The sequence below is a fragment of the Sitophilus oryzae genome, unplaced genomic scaffold, assembly GCF_002938485.1.
Source record: "Sitophilus oryzae breed Bouriz unplaced genomic scaffold, Soryzae_2.0 scaffold_1017_pilon_pilon, whole genome shotgun sequence".
In the NCBI taxonomy this organism is placed as follows: Eukaryota; Metazoa; Arthropoda; class Insecta; order Coleoptera; family Curculionidae; genus Sitophilus; species Sitophilus oryzae.
Genome location: NW_022145635.1, coordinates 43,225 through 67,988, shown reverse-complemented (window position 1 = coordinate 67,988; position 24,764 = coordinate 43,225). Strand labels below are relative to the sequence as shown.

At 31.9% G+C, this 24,764-nt stretch overlaps 1 protein-coding gene across 1 annotated transcript; it reads right to left on the bottom strand.

Annotated features, from left to right (window-relative positions):
• Positions 1 to 15,151: 15,151 nt before the first annotated feature.
• On the bottom strand, positions 15,152 to 18,533 carry LOC115874298 (cathepsin L-like proteinase). The gene is made up of 2 exons (XM_030889408.1): positions 18,379 to 18,533; positions 15,152 to 15,491 (listed from the first exon to the last, which is right to left on the bottom strand). The coding sequence occupies exons 1-2, from the start codon at positions 18,421 to 18,423 to the stop codon at positions 15,252 to 15,254; spliced, it is 285 nt and encodes a 94-aa protein (XP_030745268.1). The 5' UTR covers positions 18,424 to 18,533; the 3' UTR covers positions 15,152 to 15,251.
• Between the last annotated feature and the right edge of the window lie 6,231 nt (positions 18,534 to 24,764).

Below are 24,764 nucleotides of genomic sequence, written 5' to 3'. Positions count from 1 at the left end.
ATATTTTGCAGTATGCTACGATGGATTGACGGTCAAATGGATTTTTTAGGGTTGTGATCTTAGAACAGACATATATGTCATTAAAAATATTTGTTATATTCCAAATTTTAATATGAATATTATTAGAGGAATTAATTTGACTAAAAATATGTTAGTAAAAGAGTTTAATGTGATTTTTGTTGTGTAATAATTCAAATATGATTCAAAGTGGTACCTGTGACGGTACGTTACGTTATAGTGATAATTGCCTCCAAATCGAAAAGTAATGAAGATTTTCACCTCCTGTAGCTACGAAATAAAGCAGAATCGAACATTTTTACATAAGTAATCCCCCTGCGAGAGAGGGTACATGTTTTTATGAAATATTAATCCTTATTTGTATAAAAGAACTTGTGTTCTAACATTCTAACATTTATTTTTGTCAAAGAAGTCGTTCTAAGATTTTAAAAATAATTTGATGTTATCGTATAAATATAGTAGCCACGATAAAATAACAAATATACCTCATTCTCACAAAAACCAAAAAAAAAAAAACGAACAAGAAACGCGAAGAAATACTTATTTCCTCAAACGTCAGAAAAGAAACGCCAGTTCTTCTTATTCAACCTAAGGCCGACCGTTGTCATTTATTGAATTAAAAGGACAACGTAGCATTAAGACTTTTAAGCGCATTAAGAAAAAGCGGCTGGCTACCGTTCCAGACGTTTTTGTGCGTCCAGAGTTAAACAACGCTTCGTTTTAGAAGAAAGCGGAGTCAAAAAGAAAGATGACAAAAAGGGACCACAGACCGGAAGAAATAGTTTTATTCAATTCAGAGAGGTACAATTTAATCGTCTTCTATCTCTATATTTATACATTTTTCCTTATTATAGAGGGTGAGTTTTAAATAAGTGCAAATAATTTTAGGGGTAGTATATTTCGGCTCCAGAAATACATCTATCGGTTTTTTGATGGATTTTTTTTGATAATATGGAATTTTTTGAAAAATAATTTGGATTTTTTTAGTTTTTAGTTAAATAACATAATTTCTTGATAATATGGCAACATAGGTGGTAGATTAAATTTACAAGAAAGAAAACCCAGAAAAGATCTAGTAGGTCTCAAAATTTAAAGTTGAAAATAAGAATTTTTTTTATTTTCAAAAAGATCTATACAAGATTTAACACTATTCACGGCCTTGACACAACATGGCCTTGACCATGCCTTGATGCACGAGCTAGAGAGAAAAAAAGTGGTAAGGATCGCGCAAACACCAAAAAATATTTGATTTAAAGCTAGGAAATGTTTAATACTGTACCTGGGTTGTAGTACCCAATATCCTCTGGTTGTGTGCTATGAACTAAAATGTTATGTATATTTTCATCCATAATTATTAGAGTTAAGCAACTAGCATTTTCATTGGCGGACATTGTCATATTTATTTCAAACCAATAATAAACGAGAATATCCGTAAAATTTAACAAAATTGATGTAAACCACCATAAATACAAATTGTTGGTTAGGTTCAAAAATTTTTATAAACAAAATACGAGTAGCGGAAAAAGGGGCCAAAAAACACTACATATATGCTTATTCTCTGCATTAAGTTCATCAGACTGAAGGGAACAGCCGTCGAATGGCTGTTCCCGGTTTCGGAGATTTTTCTCCATCGTCAGGCCGACTTTGCTGTAACCCTCGATCTGACCAACGAAAAGCAGAGAATAGCATTTGAGTACAAAACGTACTACTATGGCGAGAGTGCTAGACGCTCTACGCCATCTAGCGGTAGCTGTGACAATCACAGATCGTACCGCCAAAATTAAAACCAGCGGCCTACTGGACAAACATGCTTGCTTCATCCACGTTACCGTAGATGGAGCTGAGAAGGCATAGGTACGGTATATAGAAATAAACAAAATACGAGTAGCGGAAAAAGGGGCCAAAATTTTTTCAAAAATTTCACCCTTTCACTAGGCAGCAACTCCAAATTGTCACTATCTGAAGTGGAGGTAAAGAAATAAGTCATACCATCGTCACTCATCTTTAATTATTATCTATAGATAATTATGAAAAAATGTCGATACCTATGTGGCGGATTTATCTCTTCAAAAAAATCCTTTGTGGGTATTTCGCCACTGCACTGCAAGAAAATCTACAAAATAAAATAGTTATTTTTTGTAAACACTTCTGGCGTTAAACCTAAACGGACGCTGCTTGTCAGAAGTTATGTTTACACTAATACAAATTTGCCTAACAAAAAAAAAATTTTTAACAGAACGTCAACGGTTTCTTGTAGACGTATCTGTTTTAAAAAAGTAAAGTGTTCCCGAATAGTCGAATTTAAATATTTTAAATAGTTTTAGTATTGAAAATACTTCTGGCCGAGTTTATATGGGACCCGTCTTTGAAAAAACGACATGCTAGAGGCGACATGGTACGGTACGGAGTTCAATAACCTGCCTAATCAACTTGTCAACACGTAAGTCGATAGTTTAGCCGGCGTTGATCATCGAATAGAGCAAGGACGTTCGAGAGCCGAAATGAGGCCTTATCAGTGTGTGTGGGTCAACTATTTTATGGATATGGATGTTTAGTTTGGCTCTACCATTTCCAATATATCTACCATTTTCAATGTAAATGCTCTACCATTTCCAATGTATCTTCCGGGAAAACGATTTGATTGTTTATGATATGTTATATTTATATTATTTTTTTTATTATTTTATTGTATTTGAATTTCCGTATTTAATGTTTTACCCCACATCATTGTTAAGTTTGTAAGCAATATTGTAAGGATGTATAGATTAAATATTTAAAGAAAACAGAGCCGGACTTGAAATTAGTTTAAATAAATTGTGTTCAAATGTCCAAAACAAAAAAAATAAGTGTGGTATATCGTTGTACTCAGGAGTTCGAGTTCATGCAAAACCTGAAATAAAAAATGCAGGTATCTCACAAATTATCAGCTAATTTGAAAATCTAAAAATTCAGATTCAAAAAACTCAGCAATCCTTGAAATTTTTAAAACTTTTTTGATGGCTTACAGCCAAAAACGCAACTTTGCCCCAATTTAATTATCTTCGTATCTATTACGGTTTCCGAGATACCAATACTCGTACCCCGAATTTGTAGCACCCTGTATATCGAGAAACTATCATTACAACTAGTTGAATTTGATACCATATGTCAGTTTAATAATATATTTTGTTTCTTGTATAGTAAAAGTGCTCCACTTTTGTGCCTAGATTATATTGTCAATCACGTCGCAAAAATTAATACTTTTGTGACGTTTAGAAAAAAAATTGTATTTTTTAATTACAAATCAATTGCGTGACACTCTGTAATCCTGAAATAATGAGAGACAATTTGAAGAATTCAAAAGTTAATTCGAATTGGCCGATCAGTGTGGTCGAATAATTTTAGGCCTGGCGACACAAATTTACGGTAAATTACACCGACCAATTTGAGGTTACGCGATTGGCTGATGTGTCAGTGGGCTACTCGTTGGCTGCCATTATTATTCAATAAATTTAATTTCTATTTACGCCAAACCACGTTCAGATATTGGAATTTTAACCAAAAATTAATACACTTAACAAAAACTATAGTGATGGAATGAAATGTAAATGCATCATCTGTTTATTCTCTCAAGTCGAAAAAAAACTAGTTTAAGGTTAATTATTTTAATTAATATTATTAATTCCAATGACGATTCATCAAAGGTTTAAAATGATTACACAAATACTTATGTACAGGGTGTCCCATTTTAGTTGAAATCATACGGTATCTCAGTTTTTCAGTAAAGAAAGGAGGATGCGGTTTGCTTAAACCTATCCCATTTTTTTTGTCAAATGAAAGATGCTGTAAACAAAATTTTCATAGCATTCTTTGTTTCTGAACTCCAGGGTCTTTTCGAAAATTTTGCAATTTGGGACAGCCCCGTATCTGCGTTATTCTAAAAGGTATCGAGAAGATGAAAACTGATCCCTGTAGAACTTCTTACCTAGAATCCAGTGACATAGTCTGTTTTTCTACGAAAAATTCATTTTTGGAAAGGTTAGGTTAAAGTTAGGTTTTTCTAACGGAACACCCTGTATATTTATAAATCATATGATTCGTCTTGCTATGAGCTTCTCAAAAATATATATCACTTTATATTTATTTTTACTATTTACTGCAATATTTAAAAGATATCATTTTCTTATTAGTAGTCCTTGACAGTGAAGTGTAACAACCCAAATTCGTCAACAAAGTTGAAGAGGTAATATTTTGGCCTCGATTTTGGCCAACTGTATCACAAACAATCTAAATGAAAGAAAGGAAACCTACGTTGTGTTAAATGTTTTTTATTGTGATTACCTCGGATGTGCCTCGACAGAAGCAATTTTTGCGTAGTTGTTGAGATAAACAAGCTATCGAACATCTCCAAAAAAAGAATCCCCCTGTAGCTTCGAAACCGATCAAGATAGCCACGATCCGTTTGCGCCATTGTGATTTTTTCAAAAAAAGAACCCGAGACTGCAGTATCAAAATTTGAATATTTCTCACGGTTTCCTAGATACCCTATAGAAACAAACAAAATGGTGTCCACCCTGTACATAGACCAGCCTAGCTTGTTACTATTGGCCTCCCGTACTTATTATTTATTATGAATGAGGATTTTTTTATATTTGATTAAATAATATTATACAGGTTTTAAGTAGAAATAAAAACTGGCAATTTTCTTGACCGTGCGAATCGATTTCCGAAAATAAACACACGCTAGATCCACTAAAAAGTCCACTTAAAAATTGATTTAGCTAAAAACCGAAAACTTCACATTCGCCACGGGAAACTCTCACGGGAAATTTTCCAAAGAGATTTTCCGATATATATCTAAGGAAAGCTCCTCAGAAATAATTTGATAGAGTGACATGAAAAACGTGCAAGAATCAGTATGGGGCATGGACGGTAGCAGGCATTATTGGCTATTCACAGCGGACATTTTGCGAATGATAGGTCGAATTGAAGTGTTACTCGAAAAGAAAAATATCACCTTTTTTGATAAAAGGTTGATAAGGGATGTTATAATGTATGTTTTTTATAGAATCAATAAAAAATGAAAAAAAAAAAAATTTAATATACTTTTATTAATTAATTTATTTCATATACACCATTCAACAGCAACTCCTTACTACTCCCATAATAGTCTAAGAAAATTGGCCTTCAAATACGAAGTTTTGGTAAAAACCTCAATTTTTCCTATAAGTTACTTGGAAAGATCTAAAAACGAATGGTGAAAGATTTTTTTTAATTAACCCCCGAGACGGGATGAAATAAATAAATAAAATCATTTTTTCAAAATTTTGGAGAAACGGTAAAGACTAGAACGAAAAGTTCAAATAAAGGTTGTAGAGCATTCAATTTTACATGAAAATGGTCTAGAAACTAGAGGACAACTTTTATATTAAAATATTTTTTTAAAACAAGTCCTTGCCGTTTCTCTGAAATTTGAAAAAAAACACACTATTTATATTTTTCACCCCTTCACGGGCTGAATTTATAGTATATTGTGCAACTAGTGCGAAAAGTTGTCGATTGCCCACGAGAGCGAAGTTGTAGAGTGCGCTCATTCGATCGAGTGGGCAATCGACAACTTAGCACGAGTTCACATACTATTTTTTATTACGTTGATTTTTAATATGTCTTTTTTGTTATATTTTATCATGTGAACAAAAGAGACTTATTAAAAAGCAAAAAATACTTTAAAAATCTCATGACAAGAAAAACAACTTTTGGAACACCCATAGATGAATGCAAAAGATGACATTAAAAACTTCAAATATTTAAATCGAATTTTAGAGTAGAAAATGAAGGAATTTTAACGTTGTTTCTTCATAATGGTGTTTAATAAATTCTTTTTTCTTTTTAAGTTCTTTTACTGTACACTGCAATACGATTTCTTTTCTTTATGTTTGGTCATCCATATGAAGGGCTCATTTTCGTATAAATCCATATTTCCAAAACAACATCATTTGAAGAGTACACGGGAAAAACCAGTTTTGTCCATTTTAATTAGAGCCGAGAAAAATGCAATTTAATGTTTTTAAAGAAATATGTTATTGTGACCAAGGAAACCGTTCTCACGACCGACATGGCGAGTACACTGATAAAAAAGATAGACTTGAACTAAAGTCGTCATCGTTCTTGAAAAAAAAAATTTAGTGGCAAGAGAATTTATTTTAGGGTAAAAGAAAATATTTTGCCTGAAGAAAAACTCTTTTAACTCAAGAAAACTGGTTCTCTTGAAAAATTCGAAAATTTCTCTTGAATCTATTTTCATTCAACCAAGTGCAAGTTACTTTGTTTTAAGATAATAAGAAAAATACGCTAGGAAGTACTTCATTCAAGAAACATCGCCATTTTTCCAATAGCTAAATACTCTTTTGATGAAAAATAATAACGACACGCAAAGACGATGACGAAGGACGGTTTATACAATCAGTCGGCAGTCCGATCAGTCTCAGTCGTACGTCGCATTTCATAGGTCGCACATCATAGTACGTACGGGTTTTGTTGCCTGGAATTTTCCACTTGGAATTTTGCATAATTTTCTTTTTAAACGCATATCGTATAACAAATTAGTGATCATTATTAACATGCATTTGTCATTTTTTATTTACATATTTTAGGATATATGGATTCTTTAAAAGAGTTTCTGAAAAAATGGAAATTAGAGCATTTATTTGCTATATTTGAAGGTTAGAGACATTTATCTAATGCACCTGTTTAGATAATGCATGCGTGACTATAGATAGAATAAGAATATAGGTATCGATTTTTTATGCAAATAATTACAACAATTTTAGAATATCAAGTCGTCGTCGTTTTAAAAAATTCAAAATGTGACCAAAGCTTATAATTTTAATAATTTGTTTGCTTTACTTTGATTAATCGTGATGTAACATTTTTTTTGTAATTTATAGAGTGATGAACTACCCCAAAATATACCAAGGAGTGAAGAAGCAGAAATAACTACCTGTACTATCGAGGAAAATAATATCACTTTATTTACTACAGACTAGGAAAACCTAAATTTATCATAAAATAATATACCTCGTAATATGCCTGTATATGATAAAATAAAGATCAAAATAAATTTTAGTTGAGTCAATGGTATTCGCTATTGGTTTAAGAAAAGTTTCTCTCTTTAATCAAGAAATGTCCCTTTTCAATCAAGAATTTTTTCATGAATCAAAGAGACTATTTTTCTTGTAGCAAGAACTTCTTTGCATATTAATTTTGGGTCAAGAGTGAAATACTTTGGACACATAGATTCTTCTATTCTCTAAAGTAGTTTTTAAAGCTTATGAAAAGATCGTTAATGCTTTCGGCAAAGAAACGTCGTTCTTGGCCCTATTGAAAAGCGCCAATCTTTTGGGTCAAAGTCATATTCATTTCGACTGAGAGATCCTTTTTTTCAGTGTATATCCCAATAACAAATGTTTATCATGTGCACGAGTCGTGAGAATGCGCCTTAATAAATAGATGCACTAGAAATAAAAGTAATAATCATGAATATACATTAAAAATATCTAGGTGTATTTTTAATATCAAAATGATAGGTTTTCATTTCTGCAAACCGAAATATGCTAGAAAGAAACCCTCTCTGGATTTGCATACGCCAGTTTTCGTCGCTACAAATTAAATTGGGAAAGCTTTTCTGCATTTTCACCCATATTTTCACAGGTCTTAACGGTCGACAGGCTGAATATTGAAAAGGACCTTTAGAGTGTTTTCAAAACGACATTTTTCGACCGATGTCAACATTTTCTGTTTCCATTTTCTGTGACACATTTACACTTTTTTGCGATTAATTAAAAATAGAAATTACCTCAAACTATTTTTTAGGCTCAATTAAAAATCAACTTTAAAGAGCGTTTATAAATCTCCAATTGTGTTGGTGGTGCACCTCATTCGCCTCAGTTGATTATACGAAAACGGAAAGATCTAGAAACAAAATATTTTATAGGTATATGTGGGGAGGTAATGTGCACAATTTAAAATTATTTTGAAATGTACAGGGTGTTTCAGAACTAAGATCCATACCAAAGTTATATTTTTTCTTATGGAACACCCGGTATTTTATTTCATTTTTGGATTCTTGGGGCTTGTTTAATGCGCTCGTGTGCCGGCGGTACGGCACCCAGGTTTCGCTTCCATATAACATTGTGGGGATTATTACTGCTCGATACACTGTTTGCAAGTTGCAAGTTTCGTTTGTGTGCTCAAGTCATGATTGTAGAAAACCCTGTCTTTTAATTTCCAGAATGATCTTGAGGCGCTGCTAATTCTGTGCTGAATTTCAGGGTCGATATTTTCCTTTTCCGAAATCAAGCTGCCGAGGTAATTAAATTCCGATGACATATTCCAATAATTCTTCTCCGATTTTTATAACGCTGTTATGATTTTCCGGGGGACTTTAAATGATTTTAGTTTTATCGATGTTCAGTTTAAGGCCCAAAGTCTCGTATGCCCAGGCATATATGTTCAGCATTTTCTGTAATTGTTGTAATGTATTTGCAACTAGAGCGCAGATCGTAGTCATCAGCGTATTGGAGTTCTGTGATGAATTTTATACGTATTTTTGCCCTGAGTTTTTATTAATAAACAAATTTTCCTAGCAGACAAAAAATGCTTCACGTTTCAGGAAAATCTCTTCCCGTCGTCGGAAGGAACACTTTAGTATTTTTTCAACAGATTTCAACAACCTATTAACGTTTAAGGAAGAGATATACTTTCCGAAACGTTTAGAATTTTTTGGCCGTTAGGCAAATTTGATTTACAATACATATTCTCCTCAAATTTCCACAATTATTTTAACACTTAAAAATGACATTTTATATAACAATCTGGAGATATTTGATTAGGCGTACTTCATTAATATTTATATATTTCCCAACTGTCATTAATTAAGAAAGTAAAAGTCAATTTTCCGGTAACTTTTGTTTGAATTTTAATGGAAAGAAAATGAGAATTTTGAGACAAAGCAAAGCAGGAATAAATACTTAAATACTCAACTTCTCAGATTTAGTTTTAATCCTTTATACGTGATCGTCAAAACAGGCAAAGAATTTAGAGTCGAGTTTATATATTCATAAGCTGGGGCTTCTCCAAGAGATAGAGTAAAAAATGAGGAGAGAGGAAGTGGTAAGGTGGGAGCAGATAGATAACTTTTGAGGAGGAGAAAAAAAAACGTTTAAAACGCCTTAGCGGCATGATAAATTGCTACGGCGTTTTTATCGCAGCGGAACAAAAAAACAAAATATTTTTTTTTATAAAAAATAGGTGTCTATAAAAACAAAAACAAAGTATTTTAATTAAAGAATAATAAATAAAACTATTTAAAAGATTTAACCCTGTATAAGTTGATGATGTGCAAAATCGATCACTTAAATTTAACCAAGTAAACAGTCGCGTGGAAGTGTATTATCGCCCAGTTTGTTTGCTTGGCTTTGGCCATACTCAACCATATCTACAGGGTTGTTCACCACATACGACACGGAGTATTGTAGCTAAACGATGAGATTTTTACAAATTGTAAGTTTGGGGTTCGTTGAAGGACTATTAGAGCCACAATTTAAAAATATTTTTACAAGATACAGAGTGTCCCAAATAAATAAAAAATATCAAAGTTGTATTTTTTTAAATGGAACACCCTGTATATTATTACAATTTTAGTTTCTACGATTAAAATAAAGGTAAATTTGATTAAGGTTTATTATACTTAAACCTTACCGTTTTTGAAATATTTTCAATTTTGTGAAATTGCAGTAAAAATTTTAAAGCTTCATTTCTCCAAGGGTATCAATGTTTTTAATACTAAATATTTAATGAAGTTTATTTATTGATCAGTTATTATGTTGCAATAATAAAAATAATACTACCTAATACAGAGTGTCTAAAAGTTTATTTTAAATAATTATTAGCTTCAAACGGCAATAACTTCTTTAATTTAAATAGAATGCCCTGTATATTTTAGGAGAATCAGATGCACAATTAAATTGTCTATCAAATTGTATTATACCATTTTTTACCTATCCCTTCAAGTTTTCGTAGAAAATGCATTTTTTTATAATTTAGACCTCATTTATCAATATATCCATGGAATATTGACATTTTAGATTGATTTTAAAGCAACAAATGTACAAAATGTACAGACTAGTAATATTATCGTTTTTTGCAAAACGATAATATTACTAGCCCATTTGTATGCAAAAAGAAAACTATTTAAATCTTTATAAAAGAGTATACCATTAATTAAATATAACACCATTATTTCCGCCCATACACTAATTAATTACATACTTAATTGTGTTCGTTAATAAATTATTATAAATAAATGTGGATTTGAGTCAGAAATCAATATAATAATAAGTTATCAAATTAAAGTCTCTGTTGTTATAAATAAGCATTTATTAAAAAATGAAATATCATTTTTAAGATGTTACTTTTCTCTAATTTACTTTTCGTCTAATGCCCATACAAAATTCAGTTTTTTAGTATTTGGAGCAATTATTATTAATCAACGCAAACAGTCAGTTAATGTAGTTTGAATACTGGAATCATATTAATTGGCCCTCTTTAACAAATATTTAAACAGCTTTTTTTTTATTTTTTAATGAAATAAACGAATTATATCGACAATATTAGTATCTGTACTCTTTAAAAATTTGGTACATCTTTAAAAATAATCTAAAATGTCAATAGTCCATGGGTATATTGATAAATAAGTTCTAAATTACAAGAAAATGCATTTTCTACGGAAACTTAAAGAGATAGGTAAAAAATGGTATAATATAATTTGATAGACAATTAAATTGTACATCTGATTCTCGTAAAATATACAGGGTGTTCTGTTTAAATTAAACAAGTTATTGCCGTTTGAAGCTAATAATTATTTAAAATAAATTTTTAGACACTCTGTATAAGGTAGTATTATTTTTATTATTGCAACACAATAACTGATCAGTAAATAAACTTCAGTAAATATTTAGTATTAAAAACTTTGATACCCTTGGAGAAATGAAGCCTTAAAATTTTTACTGCAATTTCACAAAATTGAAAATATTTCAAAAACGGTAAGGTTTAAGTATAATAAATCTTAATCAAATTTACCTTTATTTACAACTTTGATATTTTTTACTTATTTGGGACACTCTGTATCTTGTAAAATTATTTTTAAATTGTACCTCTAATAGTCCTTCATCGAACCCAAAACTTACAATTTGTAAAAATCCCATCGTTTAGCTACAATACTCCGTGTCGTATGTGGTGAACGTAGTTAGTTGGCAGGTTGAATTTAACGTAGGCGGTTGAATATTCGACCAGTGAGCATTGGTGACACTGAGTTTGCCGTGTGTCATACAGATAATAATTGTCGTCTAAGCATTTTCCATGAAAATTTCGTACGATAAAAAATTAAAAATATAGAAACAAATGTATCTGTGTCGTTTATTTCTTTTTATTTATTGCACCAAATTTACTGCTCTGATGATATTTCCTAAAATCTTTAACATATCCTGTATACCTTCGATCATTTCTCATAGAATACGAGTTTCCGGTAAAACATACCTAGTACATACCTTACATGCAGTTCATACATTATATAGATTAGGTCATTTGCTTTAACAGTCTCAGGTTGAAAATTAAAAAATCTAGTATATTTATTTAGTCCTTGTAAATCCTTACAATATTTTTTATCAAAATATGTATTCAAGTATCGTCTTCAGTACAGACTGACTAAGTATATATTTTTATCTATAAACGAAATTAGGTATATAAGTTATCTACGTAATCGATAAATTTAGTAGCTTATAGATCGATGACTCCTGCAACTTAATACCCCAAATCTTTTTTCCGCTATCGGGCTACACTTATTTTGTCAGATTTCGTGATAATATTTACTTATCTGTATCAGTTTACTAAGTATCAGACTGGAAGTCTCTTATTTCGTTAGAATACGTACAATTCCAGGCGTTTAGAATATATCATATTAAGGATTTTCTTTTTGTAATTAACTAAATAATTTAATTGACTTAGCTGGGAAGATTCCTTCTATTATTTTTCATGTTTCTAGTCTGCGAACGATCATACAAGATAATACGCTGTAAAAGTAACACGGAGCAATTACCTATAATTGAATAATTGGCAATCTTCTTTAAGAATATGTTAAGATTAGTGGTTGGTCTATCCATTTATCTATTTGGCCTTCTTTGGTCCATCGTTGGGCATAGGTCTTCCCCAATCTCTTTCACTCGTCTCTGTCAATTCTCCATGCTCATCAATTTGTGCCTGCCTTTGTTCCTTAGGACCTCCTCAATTTTTTTTTTATTTTTCCAGGGCTTCTGGCAAACTTTTATTTTAATTTTGGTGCTTCTCTTTTATAATGTATTACTTTTGTTTTATTTCGGATCTATTTATAATTTTTTCTATCTGCCAACCTTATACAGTTCATATCAAATAAACTTTTAGTCACGTGTTATATATATAAACCGGGTGTTGCATCGTCGAGCGGGACATAGGAAATCCCACGTAAATTTTAATGGGGTCAATTATTGGCTTCCCTAATTATTTTAGAGAATAATTCTATTTAGGTTTATTGAAGAGCACTAAAACCCACATTCAAAAGAATAACTTGAGATATTTTTTATTTTAACTGTCATTGTATACCCATCATAATATGATGGTTTTAACTTTATGTCTTTTGTGTTAATTTTTAAGTTAATTGTGTTTTATATATGTATTTTATTTTATATTTTGACTTATGTACGCCACTATTTGTATGGTATTGACATCAATAAATTATTCTATTCTATTCTATGTTACAATTTCAAATAGACCATATGCAAAAATGTCAAAAGTTGACATATGATAGGTATGTCATTCCATTCAAAGTGTGATTTTCTATCGAATAAAGTAAAAACATACTGAGGGTGTCATTTAAAAATCTAAAGTTGTAGTCATTTCCGGTGAAACAGGAAGTGACCAAAAACAATTGAATAAGTCAATCAATCCTAATTTATGTCATATAAGTACTAACATACCAAATCTCGCTTTATTATCTGAAAAAATAAAAAAGTTATAGAGGTGAGCCTCTTTTGAGACGCACCCGGTATACGGACTTGGATTATTATTTCTGTTTTAAGCTTATTCCCTTACAAATAATATAGCATACCCCCCTAAACAATGTACCGTATGATCGGAAAAAATAACGGCGTTAAAGACGGCTGGGGAATGAAAATCGATGATAATTTTGGCCAGGTTAATTTCTAGGTTTCATTTCTATCAATTTTTATTGTCGACATAAAATAAACAAGAAATATTATACAATAACGAACAAATGTTGATGAATAAATCGAACAAGTATTGACATTATGAATCAATCTCTATATCAGGATCAATGATGGAATTTTGGTGATAAAAATAGAAATAAGTAAGAAAAATATTTTTTTGCTTTAAAAACTGTTTAGCCCTTGTTCTAAATATATCAGACGTCTGTCACAAAATACTCATCGTTTATTGGATTCCCCTCGACCCAATTTCGTGTTTTTCTTATTCGCTCAGACATTGACGTAAAGCCGCTCTTTTGCCGTCGAATTTATTTGATTATCGAAACTTAATATAAGGGAATAACTTCGTTATAACTCTCGGAACTTTGCTCTTTCGTCCTACGGTGCGGCGTCCTACTGGCCCTTTTAATTCGATTTTTAATTTATTGAGTCCTTGTTACTTTTCTTATTTTTCAGTGTAGTTTGTAGGCCTTATAGATCTGTCGTGTCCTTATTTGGTCAGGGCTTTGACAAAAGTCAGTATAAAAAATGTATTTTCCTATATGGATGATTTTGTTCAAACCAAACCACAACCACATATTTTTAGGCCGATTCTTTCTACTTCGATTGAAACGAAGTAGTCACACTAGTTATTTCTAAATTTTTGATATTTGCAGAAGTGTTTGTGCATTTTTTGTCAAATGTATAAAAAGCACCTAACATTAATTTCGAATTTAACCTGTACTGGCTATGCTTTTATGATAACTGGCCAGAATTCATTCAAATAACTCTGTTTATTACTCTGTAATTGTCTTGGAAGATCTATCGCTTTTGTTCTTCTTCTTCAGAGTCATATGACTTGCTGAATTTTGACTGTAAAGTACAAAACATTATGTTCACTTTATCATTTTTTTCGACCAATCAGAAAATACACTCTTTAAATTTAAATACAATTCTTCCCATCCTAGATAATACGATTTAATAAAAGCGGTTTTATAAAAAAAACATTACTATTAAACTACATTTGATACCATTTAAACTTTTAGTTACTTAATCGAAGGCGCGATTTTTAAGTTCATGGTTGCCAACCATGGACATATTTGGCGCCGAGCTGACTAACTGTAATTTAAATTTCCCGCTGGGGATTCAGGTGGTAGCTCTGCTGCAAAGAATGTCAAGTGGCTACATTTATTTGTTTATTTCCCGACATTGTCATTCGTTCTGACATTTTAGTTTTGTATTACGATGAGTTTTTGGTTTAAATGAGTTATGTTGGAATACCTTTGAGCTTAAAAAATTTTACTAGCGGACCTTGCAGTCGAACATTGTTCTTCTTAGAACCTCTTTTAGTGCGAAGTGTACAAGATAGCTTAATAGCCGTAAAAAACTCATCGCAATTCTATTAGAATATTTTGAACCGTAAAAGATGGCGCCCTCTTTAAGTAGGAGTCTTATTAACAAACAAAATCAAATGTCTCATATAAAAAAGCCAACAGATACCAAATTTCATCCACATATTGACGTTACTTTAGAAATTATTTGGAAAAAATCGAAATAAGAATGAAACTTCTACACCCTGTGTCTCCGCATCTAAGCATTTTAGGACATACATTTATACGAACTTTTTTACTTATTTTTATATACAGAAAATGCTGCCGGGATACAGTTCGGACCACTCTGTATAACAGGAGGTAGTACCTATACCAATCGTGATAATATTTTAGCCTAATTATCTCCGGAATACATAAATAACACTTTGTAAAAATATAAAATTTCCCCTGAATATGATTTTTGCTATATCAACAAAACTAGACCACTAGGGTATAAAATATAAAAATAATAGTCAGAAAATAAAAGTACACTTATTTAGTAAATTATTTTATTAAAACATATAAAACATTTTTCGATTAATATATATTTTTATCAAAAACTATCTAATAATAGCACTAAATATTAGTATTTCTATTGAGGTGCAGGTCTAGCTAAACCAGTAGCTCTCAAACCTGTGGCTTTTAAACCGGTACTCTTCTTACTGAATTCCTCTTGGCTTTGGTCAGAGAACTGATTGATGGCAAGTGATGAACTCTCTTCACCAGCTTCGAACTTCTTGTTGTGTTCCACAACTTTGTCGTAATTGTCTTGGAAGATCTGGTACCGTTTTTGTTCCTCTTCTTCAGAGTCGTATGACTTGTTGAATTTTGACTGTAAAGTAGAAAACATTATGTTCACTTTATCATTTTTTTCGACCAATCAGAAAATACACTTTTTGAATACAGTTCTTCCCAAGTTTGTAGTTTTACTGAACATTTGTATAATCCTAGATATCAATGAAATGAACAAAATTCTTACAGCTTTAGTGTATATTAATAAATAATATATCGCTAAAATATATATGAAATGAACAAAATTCTTACAGCTTTTTTTTTGTTCATTTCATTTGAGCGGGCCGAAAAACACTCTTTACCATCTTTTGACGGGAGATGCACTAATATCTCACCGACACTTTACGACATCGTCTGTTGATATAGAAGCAGTTTTGCTTGCCGTATCGGTGAGAACCAGCCCCTGGACAGCTCACCTGATGAAGGGTAGGCCCAGAAACTGGTTGTGGGAGTGGAGCTTGGTACCCCCCTTTACGACAAGCAAAACAATTTTCTTTTTACATTTTACTTTTTTATTTTTTCTCTACTTTCGATTTTTCGAAATTAGAAAAAACACACAGGTAAAGGCAAGAAAATATTATTAAAGCTGTAAGAATTTTCTTCATTTCATATATATTTCAGCGGGCCGAAAAACACTCTTTACCATCTTTTGACGGGAGATGCACTAATATCTTACCGACACTTTACGACATCGTCTGTTGATATAGAAGCAGTTTTGCTTGCCATATCGGTGAGAACCAGCCCCTGGACAGCCCACCTGATGAAGGGTAGGCCCACAAACCGGTTGTGGGAGTGGAGCTTGGTTCCCCCCTTTACGACAAGCAAAACAATTTTCTTTTTACTTTTTATTTTTTCTCTACTTTCGATTTTTCGAAATTAGGAAAAATACACAGCTAAAGGCAAGAAAATATTATTAAAGCTGTAAGAATTTTGTTCATTTCATATATATTTGAGCGGGCCGAAAAACACTCTTTACCATCTTTTGACGGGAGATGCACTAATATCTTACCGACACTTTACGACATCGTCTGTTGATATAGAAGCAGTTTTGCTTGCCGTATCGGTGAGAACCAGCCCCTGGACAGCTCACCTGATGAAGGGTAGGCCCAGAAACCGGTTGTGTGAGTGGAGCTTGGTTCCCCCCTTTACGCCAAGCAAAACAATTTTCTTTTTACTTTTTATTTTTTTATTTTTTCGAAATTAGAAAAAATACACAGCTAAAGGCAAGAAAATATTATTAAATCTGTAAGAATTTTGTTCATTTCATATATATTTCAGCGGGCCGAAAAACACTCTTTACCATCTTTTGACGGGAGATGCACTAATATCTCACCGACAATTTACGACATCGTCTGTTCATATAGAAGCAGTTTTGCTCGCTGTATCGGTGAGAACCAGCCCCTGGACAGCCCACCTTATGAAGGGTAGGCCCAGAAACCGGTTGTGGGAGTGGAGCTTGGTTCCCCCCTTTACGACAAGCAAAACAATTTTCTTTTCACTTTTTACTTTTTTATTTTTTCTGTACTTTCGATTTTTCGAAATTAGAAAAAATACACAGCTAAAGGCAAGAAAATATTATTAAAGCTGTAAGAATTTTCTTCATTTCATATATATTTGAGCGGGCCGAAAAACACTCTTTACCATCTTTTGACGGGAGATGCACTAATATCTCACCGACACTTTACGACATCGTCTGTTGATATAGAAGCAGTTTTGCTTGCCGTATCGGTGAGAACCAGCCCCTGGACAGCCCACCTGATGAAGGGTAGGCCCAGAAACCGGTTGTGGGAGTGGAGCTTGGTTCCCCCCTTTACGACAGGCAAAACAATTTTCTTTTTACTTTTTACTTTTTTATTTTTTCTCTACTTTCGATTTTTCGAAATTAGAAAAAATACACAGCTAAAGGCAAGAAAATATTATTTATTAATCCTAGAAATCGTAGATATACGATTTAATAAAAGCAGTTTTATAAAAAAATACTATTAAACTACATTGATATTGATACCATTTAAACTTTGAGTTATATAATCGAAAGCGCCATTTTTAAATTCATTGTTGCCCACCATGGACATATTTGGCGCCGAGCTGACTAACTGGAATTTAAATTTCCCGCTAGGGATTCAGGTGGTAGGTCTGCTGCAAAAAATGTCAAGTGGCCACATTTATTTGTTTATTTCCTGACATTGTCATTCTTTCTGACATTTTAGTGTTGTATTACGATGAGTTTTTGGTTTAAATGAGCTATGTTGGAATACCTTTGAGCTTAAAATTTTTTACTAGCGGACCTTGGAGTCGAACATTGTTCTTCTTAGAACCTCTTTTAGTGCGAAGTGTACAAAATAGCTTAATAGCCGTAAAAAACTCATCGCAACTCTATTAGAATATTTTGAACGGAAAAGTGGTAGTAATGGCCCTTTATATCGCCTAAGTGCTGTTAAGAAGTTGAGATTTGTTGATCTAAATAATAACTCTTCATATATTTATAATAAATTAAATTTTTGTTCCCTAAAATATTTTGATTAAAAGAAAATATGCAAAAGTGGGCAAGCTTAATGACGTGATTAAAAGTTTATTTGATATGCTCTATACATCCGCTAATACTGCTAAATTTATTGATAATTCATAATAATAATTCGGCGGTAATATTTATTTTCATACAATTTATTTGATTTAATCTGTAACCAAATAACCCTTTACTGTAAATATTATAATATATTCCAAATAATAATTATTAATCTAATTTATGGTTTATAGGGAAATTTATAATTTTTGACATATTTAATGTCAAAAATCGAAATAATTTCTGGTATTATTGACTAATTCGAAGTATATTTAATATAGATTTATTTGTTTATATAAATAAATATTAATTTTAATATATAAACGACATAAATATCGAGACATAACTACAGTAATATAATATTTACCTTGAAATTAATCCATTCTTCTTCGACAGAGAGTAAGTTAGACATGGTTTTATTTTTTTGAAATGTGAAATGGCAACAAATAATATATTTTAGCTAATGGGTTACTTACTAATATTTTTTATATTTATATATTACTGATGTTAACAGATTAGATAAAAACATCAACTTGTTACTAAAAATGTACAGAAATGGGTTGTTCAAGTTTATTAGTAATTATTTATTTAGTCATCAGACGAACCACTTGAGATAAAGATTCTGAAAAAAGTGTATTTATGTTGTTATATACCGTACGATCGAAAAAAAAACGGTGTCCAGTTGGCTTGGAAATGAACATCGATGACATTCCCCATATAATTTTACGTATAAAATGACCGCGATTTTTATTTCATAGCCGTCGCTGACGCCGTTTTTTTTTCGATCATGTTGTATTACAGAACATGGAATCAGCGCATGAATTCTGAAGCAGATAAACCTTCCAATCAAAATAAACTATTCGTAATTCAAAATTTTCAAATTAATATTTTCCAAAAAAAAATATTATTTTGAAAGCAAGACCCCTTGAATTCCCAGATTTACAGTTTTAAATAGTTTGGATATCGTATACTGTAAAGGGAAATTCGAAATAATAAGCCTACTTGTTGACCTGTAATTTTTAGGCCGACTATTTAGTTGCAAAAGTGAAAACAATACATACTCATTGGCGTAACTAACGGCACCCCCCAGAGAAATCTTGAAGTATGACTCTTGGCTACGTATTAATTTGTATTTGCTTGTAGTAAAAATGATGTTTTCTAGTTTTGTTTAGTTAATATTATTTTGTTATGGTCAAAAAATGTGTTATTTTTTATTTTTTTTAGAAAATTTGTAGGTATTTAAGTAATCTACGGGAACACGGTTTGATAACCAAGTCTATAAAATTTTTTGATAGAGAAATTCGTGTAAACGTATTATTCAAAAAATGTGTTTTTTAAAATTATTCTCAAGAGCTTGCCATGTTAGAGCCGTTCGGTATACAAGGAAGGTAATATGGCTAGCATTATGCTTCAACCGCCTATTATTACCTCAGGATTGGAAATCCCAAGTACTCATTTAAGGCTGAGTCGACCTAGGTATCCAAACTATTTTTATTTTATTAAAAATAGTAGGCTGATGAAATACCGGGTGTGGGATTCGAACCCACAACCTTTGTATTGGTAGACGAGAGCTGTACCTTATATTATTCTTAATTTCTTAAAAAACGAAAGCCATAGGCACCCTCCAGGATGAATTGCTAGTTACGCTAATGTACATACTTATAGAGCCGATCGGCTGACTATTTGATTGCATGCGAGCGCGGCTCCATAGGAATATATTAGTTACAACTATACAACTAAATAATCGGCTAATTAAAAATTGCCTGTTAGCGTATAGCCTAAGGGCACGCAATGCAATCGAATATTGGGCCAATCGGCTCCATAAAACTGTATTGTTTTCACTTTTGTCAGAGCGTACCCTAATTATCCTAAAAAAACTAACAAGAGAATAATTCGGTTGCGGTTTTCAGGAACTCAAGAACCTGGAAAACTATCCGTAACCTGGAATAGGAACTCCTCCAACGGTCTACGACACTCAAAGTAATTTCGCTGAAGTTACGACCGAGAAAAATCATAGATTTCACTTGATTTGAGTATGAACAATCTTCGAATTGTCACGGGTTTTTAACACAGGACAACAGGATAACAGTCTCCTCAATGAAACACATCAAAAGATTGAAGCGCAGCATCAACGGCGATTGCTGATCATGAGGGTAAAATGGGAAAACACCAGAAAACCGCATCACTGAGTGTACCTAAACGAAAAACATTCGTGCCGTAAACTTTGGTAAGTTTGATATCGGAGATGGAGAACTAACCTCTCTGTAAAACCGACTCAGATACTAGCTTTTGTCAAAGTCCTGAGACTGTATGAGAGTTATAATTAAAAGAAGGGGGATACAATAATACAGGGTGAGTTTCCTACGATGTTCTCTATGGGTATCTCGGAAACTATACTGGAGTCGGTTAAATGGGGAAAGAATTGCAGTTTTGTGGGATCATAAATATGCGCCTTTCAGATTTTGAAAAAGTTTCAAAAGCAAGAAATTTCCTATCGAGCCTATGCTATTTGTATACGATTGATGAGTCACTAGACAGGGAAATGTTTACAGAATCGCACTGCAGATACCTATTACGCTACTAGGAGCCCCCCATTGTGAGACAGATATAAAATAATTTTTATATACCTATTCCATAGCCTATTCTTTTAAATGTCTGTAATATTTATAATAAACTTATTTTAACGAGTAGAAGTATTGCACCAGCATCAAAATTAACACTACTTGTAAAAAACTGTTGCTCCTTGAGTTTGTAATAGATATAAACAAAATGAACATTCGAAAATAACTAAATCGAAGATATCTGAAAACTTTTGGTCGAAAAAGTGTTTTGCCCTAACATGTTGGATACAATTAAAATATCTCAATTGATAAATATGCGCATAATGTTACATTATCAAACTTATTTGATTTCAGAATATTTAACAAAAAGCTTCCAATTTTTCGAAAGATTTAATTCAATTATCTGAACGTCTTTAACCTCAACTTAAAATAAATAAAACCAGAACAAAACATATCATATGATTTGGAACTGTCCAATCAAAGTGCTTACAGATCGAGCAAGCGCAGAAAACCTCCTCCCGAACAAGGATAGACTTATGTAGGAAATGCATTGACATTCTATAGCCATCCTTCAACATCGGGACAGGAATTTAAGCGGTACGCTCCGTATATTTTATTTGAACGTATTTGGTCCACTCCAACTTTTAGCGTTTTCTTATTGAATTCGATAATTATTCTTCAATTTCAATTAACATCTATATGTACTTGATATGTGCTATACGTCGATACTAGTTTTGTACCTTTTGTTAACATTTTAATACGTTTTTTTCGTAATTAATTAGGATGATACACCATAGGCGTAGTCAAAACAATTATCAAAAAATATAAATATTGCTTCAAACAGCTAGGTTAAGAAAAATATGTGCCACGGCACTGTTTGGTGTCATCGTCACAATTTGCTCTCGTTATTTGTCCTTAGATTCTTTAGTCATTGTGGTTAACTATGGTTTCCATTTAAAATAAACATATGTTTGTGTCATATGTCAAAAATGACACACTTTAGAGAAAAAAAATCGGAGAACACAAACTCTTTAGGGATGTGATTATCTACAACTTTTATCTGAAAACTTTTTATCTAAAATAGATTATTATGGAATTAGAGACAATTTTCAAAATTGCCAAAATTAGTTTTTCTGCAATATCTAGTAAGCCATGAACTTTTTCAAAAATCTGAAAGGCGCATATTTATGACCCCACAAAACTGCAATTCTTTCCCCATTTAACCGACTCTCTATCTCCAGTAGTTTCCGAGATACCCATAGAGAACATCGTAGGAAACTCACCCTGTATAATATGAGCACTTTCAAACATCCTTAATTTATAATATTTTTAGATAGATTAATTTATACTACTTTAAAGGCCTGTTTACACTACGTGTAATGCGGTGCAATGGCAATTTTAGTTGCCCGAACGCATGCGCACTTCACACTTTTCGATCAGCTGATGCAATTTTCATTGCATTGCATGGAATTAGAACACGCGCTAATTTGATTGCACGTAGCATGCAATTTTTGCTTCTACCAACCAAAAAAATCAAATTTATAATTAAAATAATATCGTTTCTGTTTTACAATTCATGTTATAGGTACAAATAAGAATAAATTAAGATACAAACTCAAACTACAAAATCTAAAAACCTTTAATAAGACATACACAACGATACCTTGAAGATAAAATAAAAAAATAAATGAGACAGTTGTTATAGTAATTTTATTTAGGTTGGCACAATGGATTCTCAAAATTATGGCATGTATTTTATCGCAACCGAATTGCATGCCATTTTTAAAAATTGCGTTGCATCCAATTGCATCTAGTGTAAACACCGTTTAACAGTTACGTTCAGTGTGATCAAACAAATGTTTCTAAAATTGTTTCTCTAAGGATCACACATTTACCTGAAAAAGGAACACATTATAAACGAAAAAAAGCAAAATAACTCAAAAACACTCAGGTCTTTAACCAAGATATATTAAGTACAAGTTGGCTTTGACGTGTCGCGCGTTTCCGCTGATTTTTCAGCCGAAAAAACAGGAAACGCTGGAATAATAATAATACCTTTTACTTTCTCTGCAATGTGGCGGAAAAGCGCATACGTCACCAAAAAAGAATTCGGTACATTTACATGTTTCAGCGGTCCCCTCCCCAGGCAAGCCGATTTATTTATAAACACCCCTCTTTTGATCGGAAGGCGACTATTTTTAAAACCGCTCGAATCTATCCAAGAAATACGGATCGCATACTTTCTTATTTCAGGCGTCTCACACAGGCGGATTTTCTCGAAAACTTGGCCAAAACCCTTAAAATACGAATAAATATAATTAACTTCTAATATATTAAGTATATACAGGTTGATTCTTTAATAAGTGCAAATATTTTTAGGGGTGGTATATTTCGACCCCAGGAGCACGTCTTTTATTACAGTTGAGGGTTGGAACCTTTGGTGTTAAACAGCAAAATAAAAACACTAAATCACCACAATATACCAAAACACTTTTACTTTTACACTGGATGCGCGTTTCGCTAACCATGTTAGCATCATCAGCAGATGATTATAAACTCCGTCTATAAAGTTTTTAAAACATGTCTATAAAGTTTTTAGTAAAAAAAATGTTGGAAATCGTGTATTTTCTTCTAAATTTTCCTGGATATTTTAGAAAACTTTTCAGAACGCCTCACAGTGCTTCGAACATATGGCTCTAGAGGACAAAAATTCAAAACTTCTCTTTTATTGTAAGCAATATATTCAAACTAGGTTTATTTGACACAAATGATGAGTACTCTCATTGTACTAAATGATGATGTTCTTAGTCCCACGTTTATGAAAAAAAAATCTTATAAATAATAATAATGTTGGAGCTGTATTCCATCTAAGCAAATAATAAGTTATAGTATGAAAACGGTGTAAGTATTAAATAAATTCCAGTGATAAAAAAGAATTGAAATATCATTAGAACATGATTCCTACAATATAAGCCTAATATAAGATAAAAATGTTTTTCTTTAATGAAAAAGAAACATTAATGTTATATTTAATTAAAAAAAACTTAAGATACTATAAATTTACTTTAGGACAACAAAATGCATAGATCGTAACTACTCTGATTCAGGAGAATCACTGCTGACAGAATCTTCCAAATTTATAGTATCCAAATCGCAGGTAGATGAAGTATCCTCACATATAAGATATTTCTGTACATCATTTTCTAATATGTTACTTTTTCGCGTTGTTACTGTTCATTTTGTCGGTATGAGGGGTTCGGATGTTAATAGTTACCTCTTTAATAGACCATATCCATATATTATTTTTTCCTTTTCTTGGGTATGAGGTTTTATAATAAATTGAAAGATGGAAACTTTTTTTATCCGACGTTTCGCTCCAACATAGTGGACTTTTTCAGGCACAAGTGGTGTCTCATTTGACTGGAAGGTTCATCAATATCTAATAAGAACATATTTTTTGAAATACAAATAATTTTGAGTTCTTGTCCTTATGATCAAGCGAAGTATTAGCCAGATCGGCATTGCTTATCAATTTTACTCCATCTGAAAAGTATTATAAAATAAAGTTCGTCGCAAGCAGACGCAGGTGAACTATACAAAAATTAAAAGTGTATGAATATGGCAACAAAAATATTCAATAAATACGATATGTTTTGATATGTTTTTTAAATGCCTTTTGAAGTTTGAAAACGTAAAATTTTTATACCCATTTAAGAATCATCTTAAAAAATAAATAAAAACTAAACAATCACGAACTTGTTTAGAAATAAATTTAAAGTACATACCTTGTTTAACAATATCCATAGTGGCTTTCAATTAAGTACGTACCCGTTTAACTCCATAATACACAGAACTACTATGAATGTTATTCTTTTCACTGATGAGATAATGATCGCAAAATGTATTTTTAGTGAAAATATTTGCTAACAAAAACGCTGTTTATGAAAAATAGTATACAGGATGGTTGAACATTGCTATAAGTATAAAATTATGTATTCAGATATTAGTAAATTTTAACTTATTTTTTGATTTTTGTCCATGGGACGAAGCACTGTGCGCCTGTTCGTCCCAAATTTTTCCGCGGTATAATTTCTTAATCTCTGATATTACCATGACGGTTTTACTCTATGGTTACGGAAGTGAAAGAGATGCAAACCCAATTCATAATGCAAATTATTGTTAAGGTAACCTA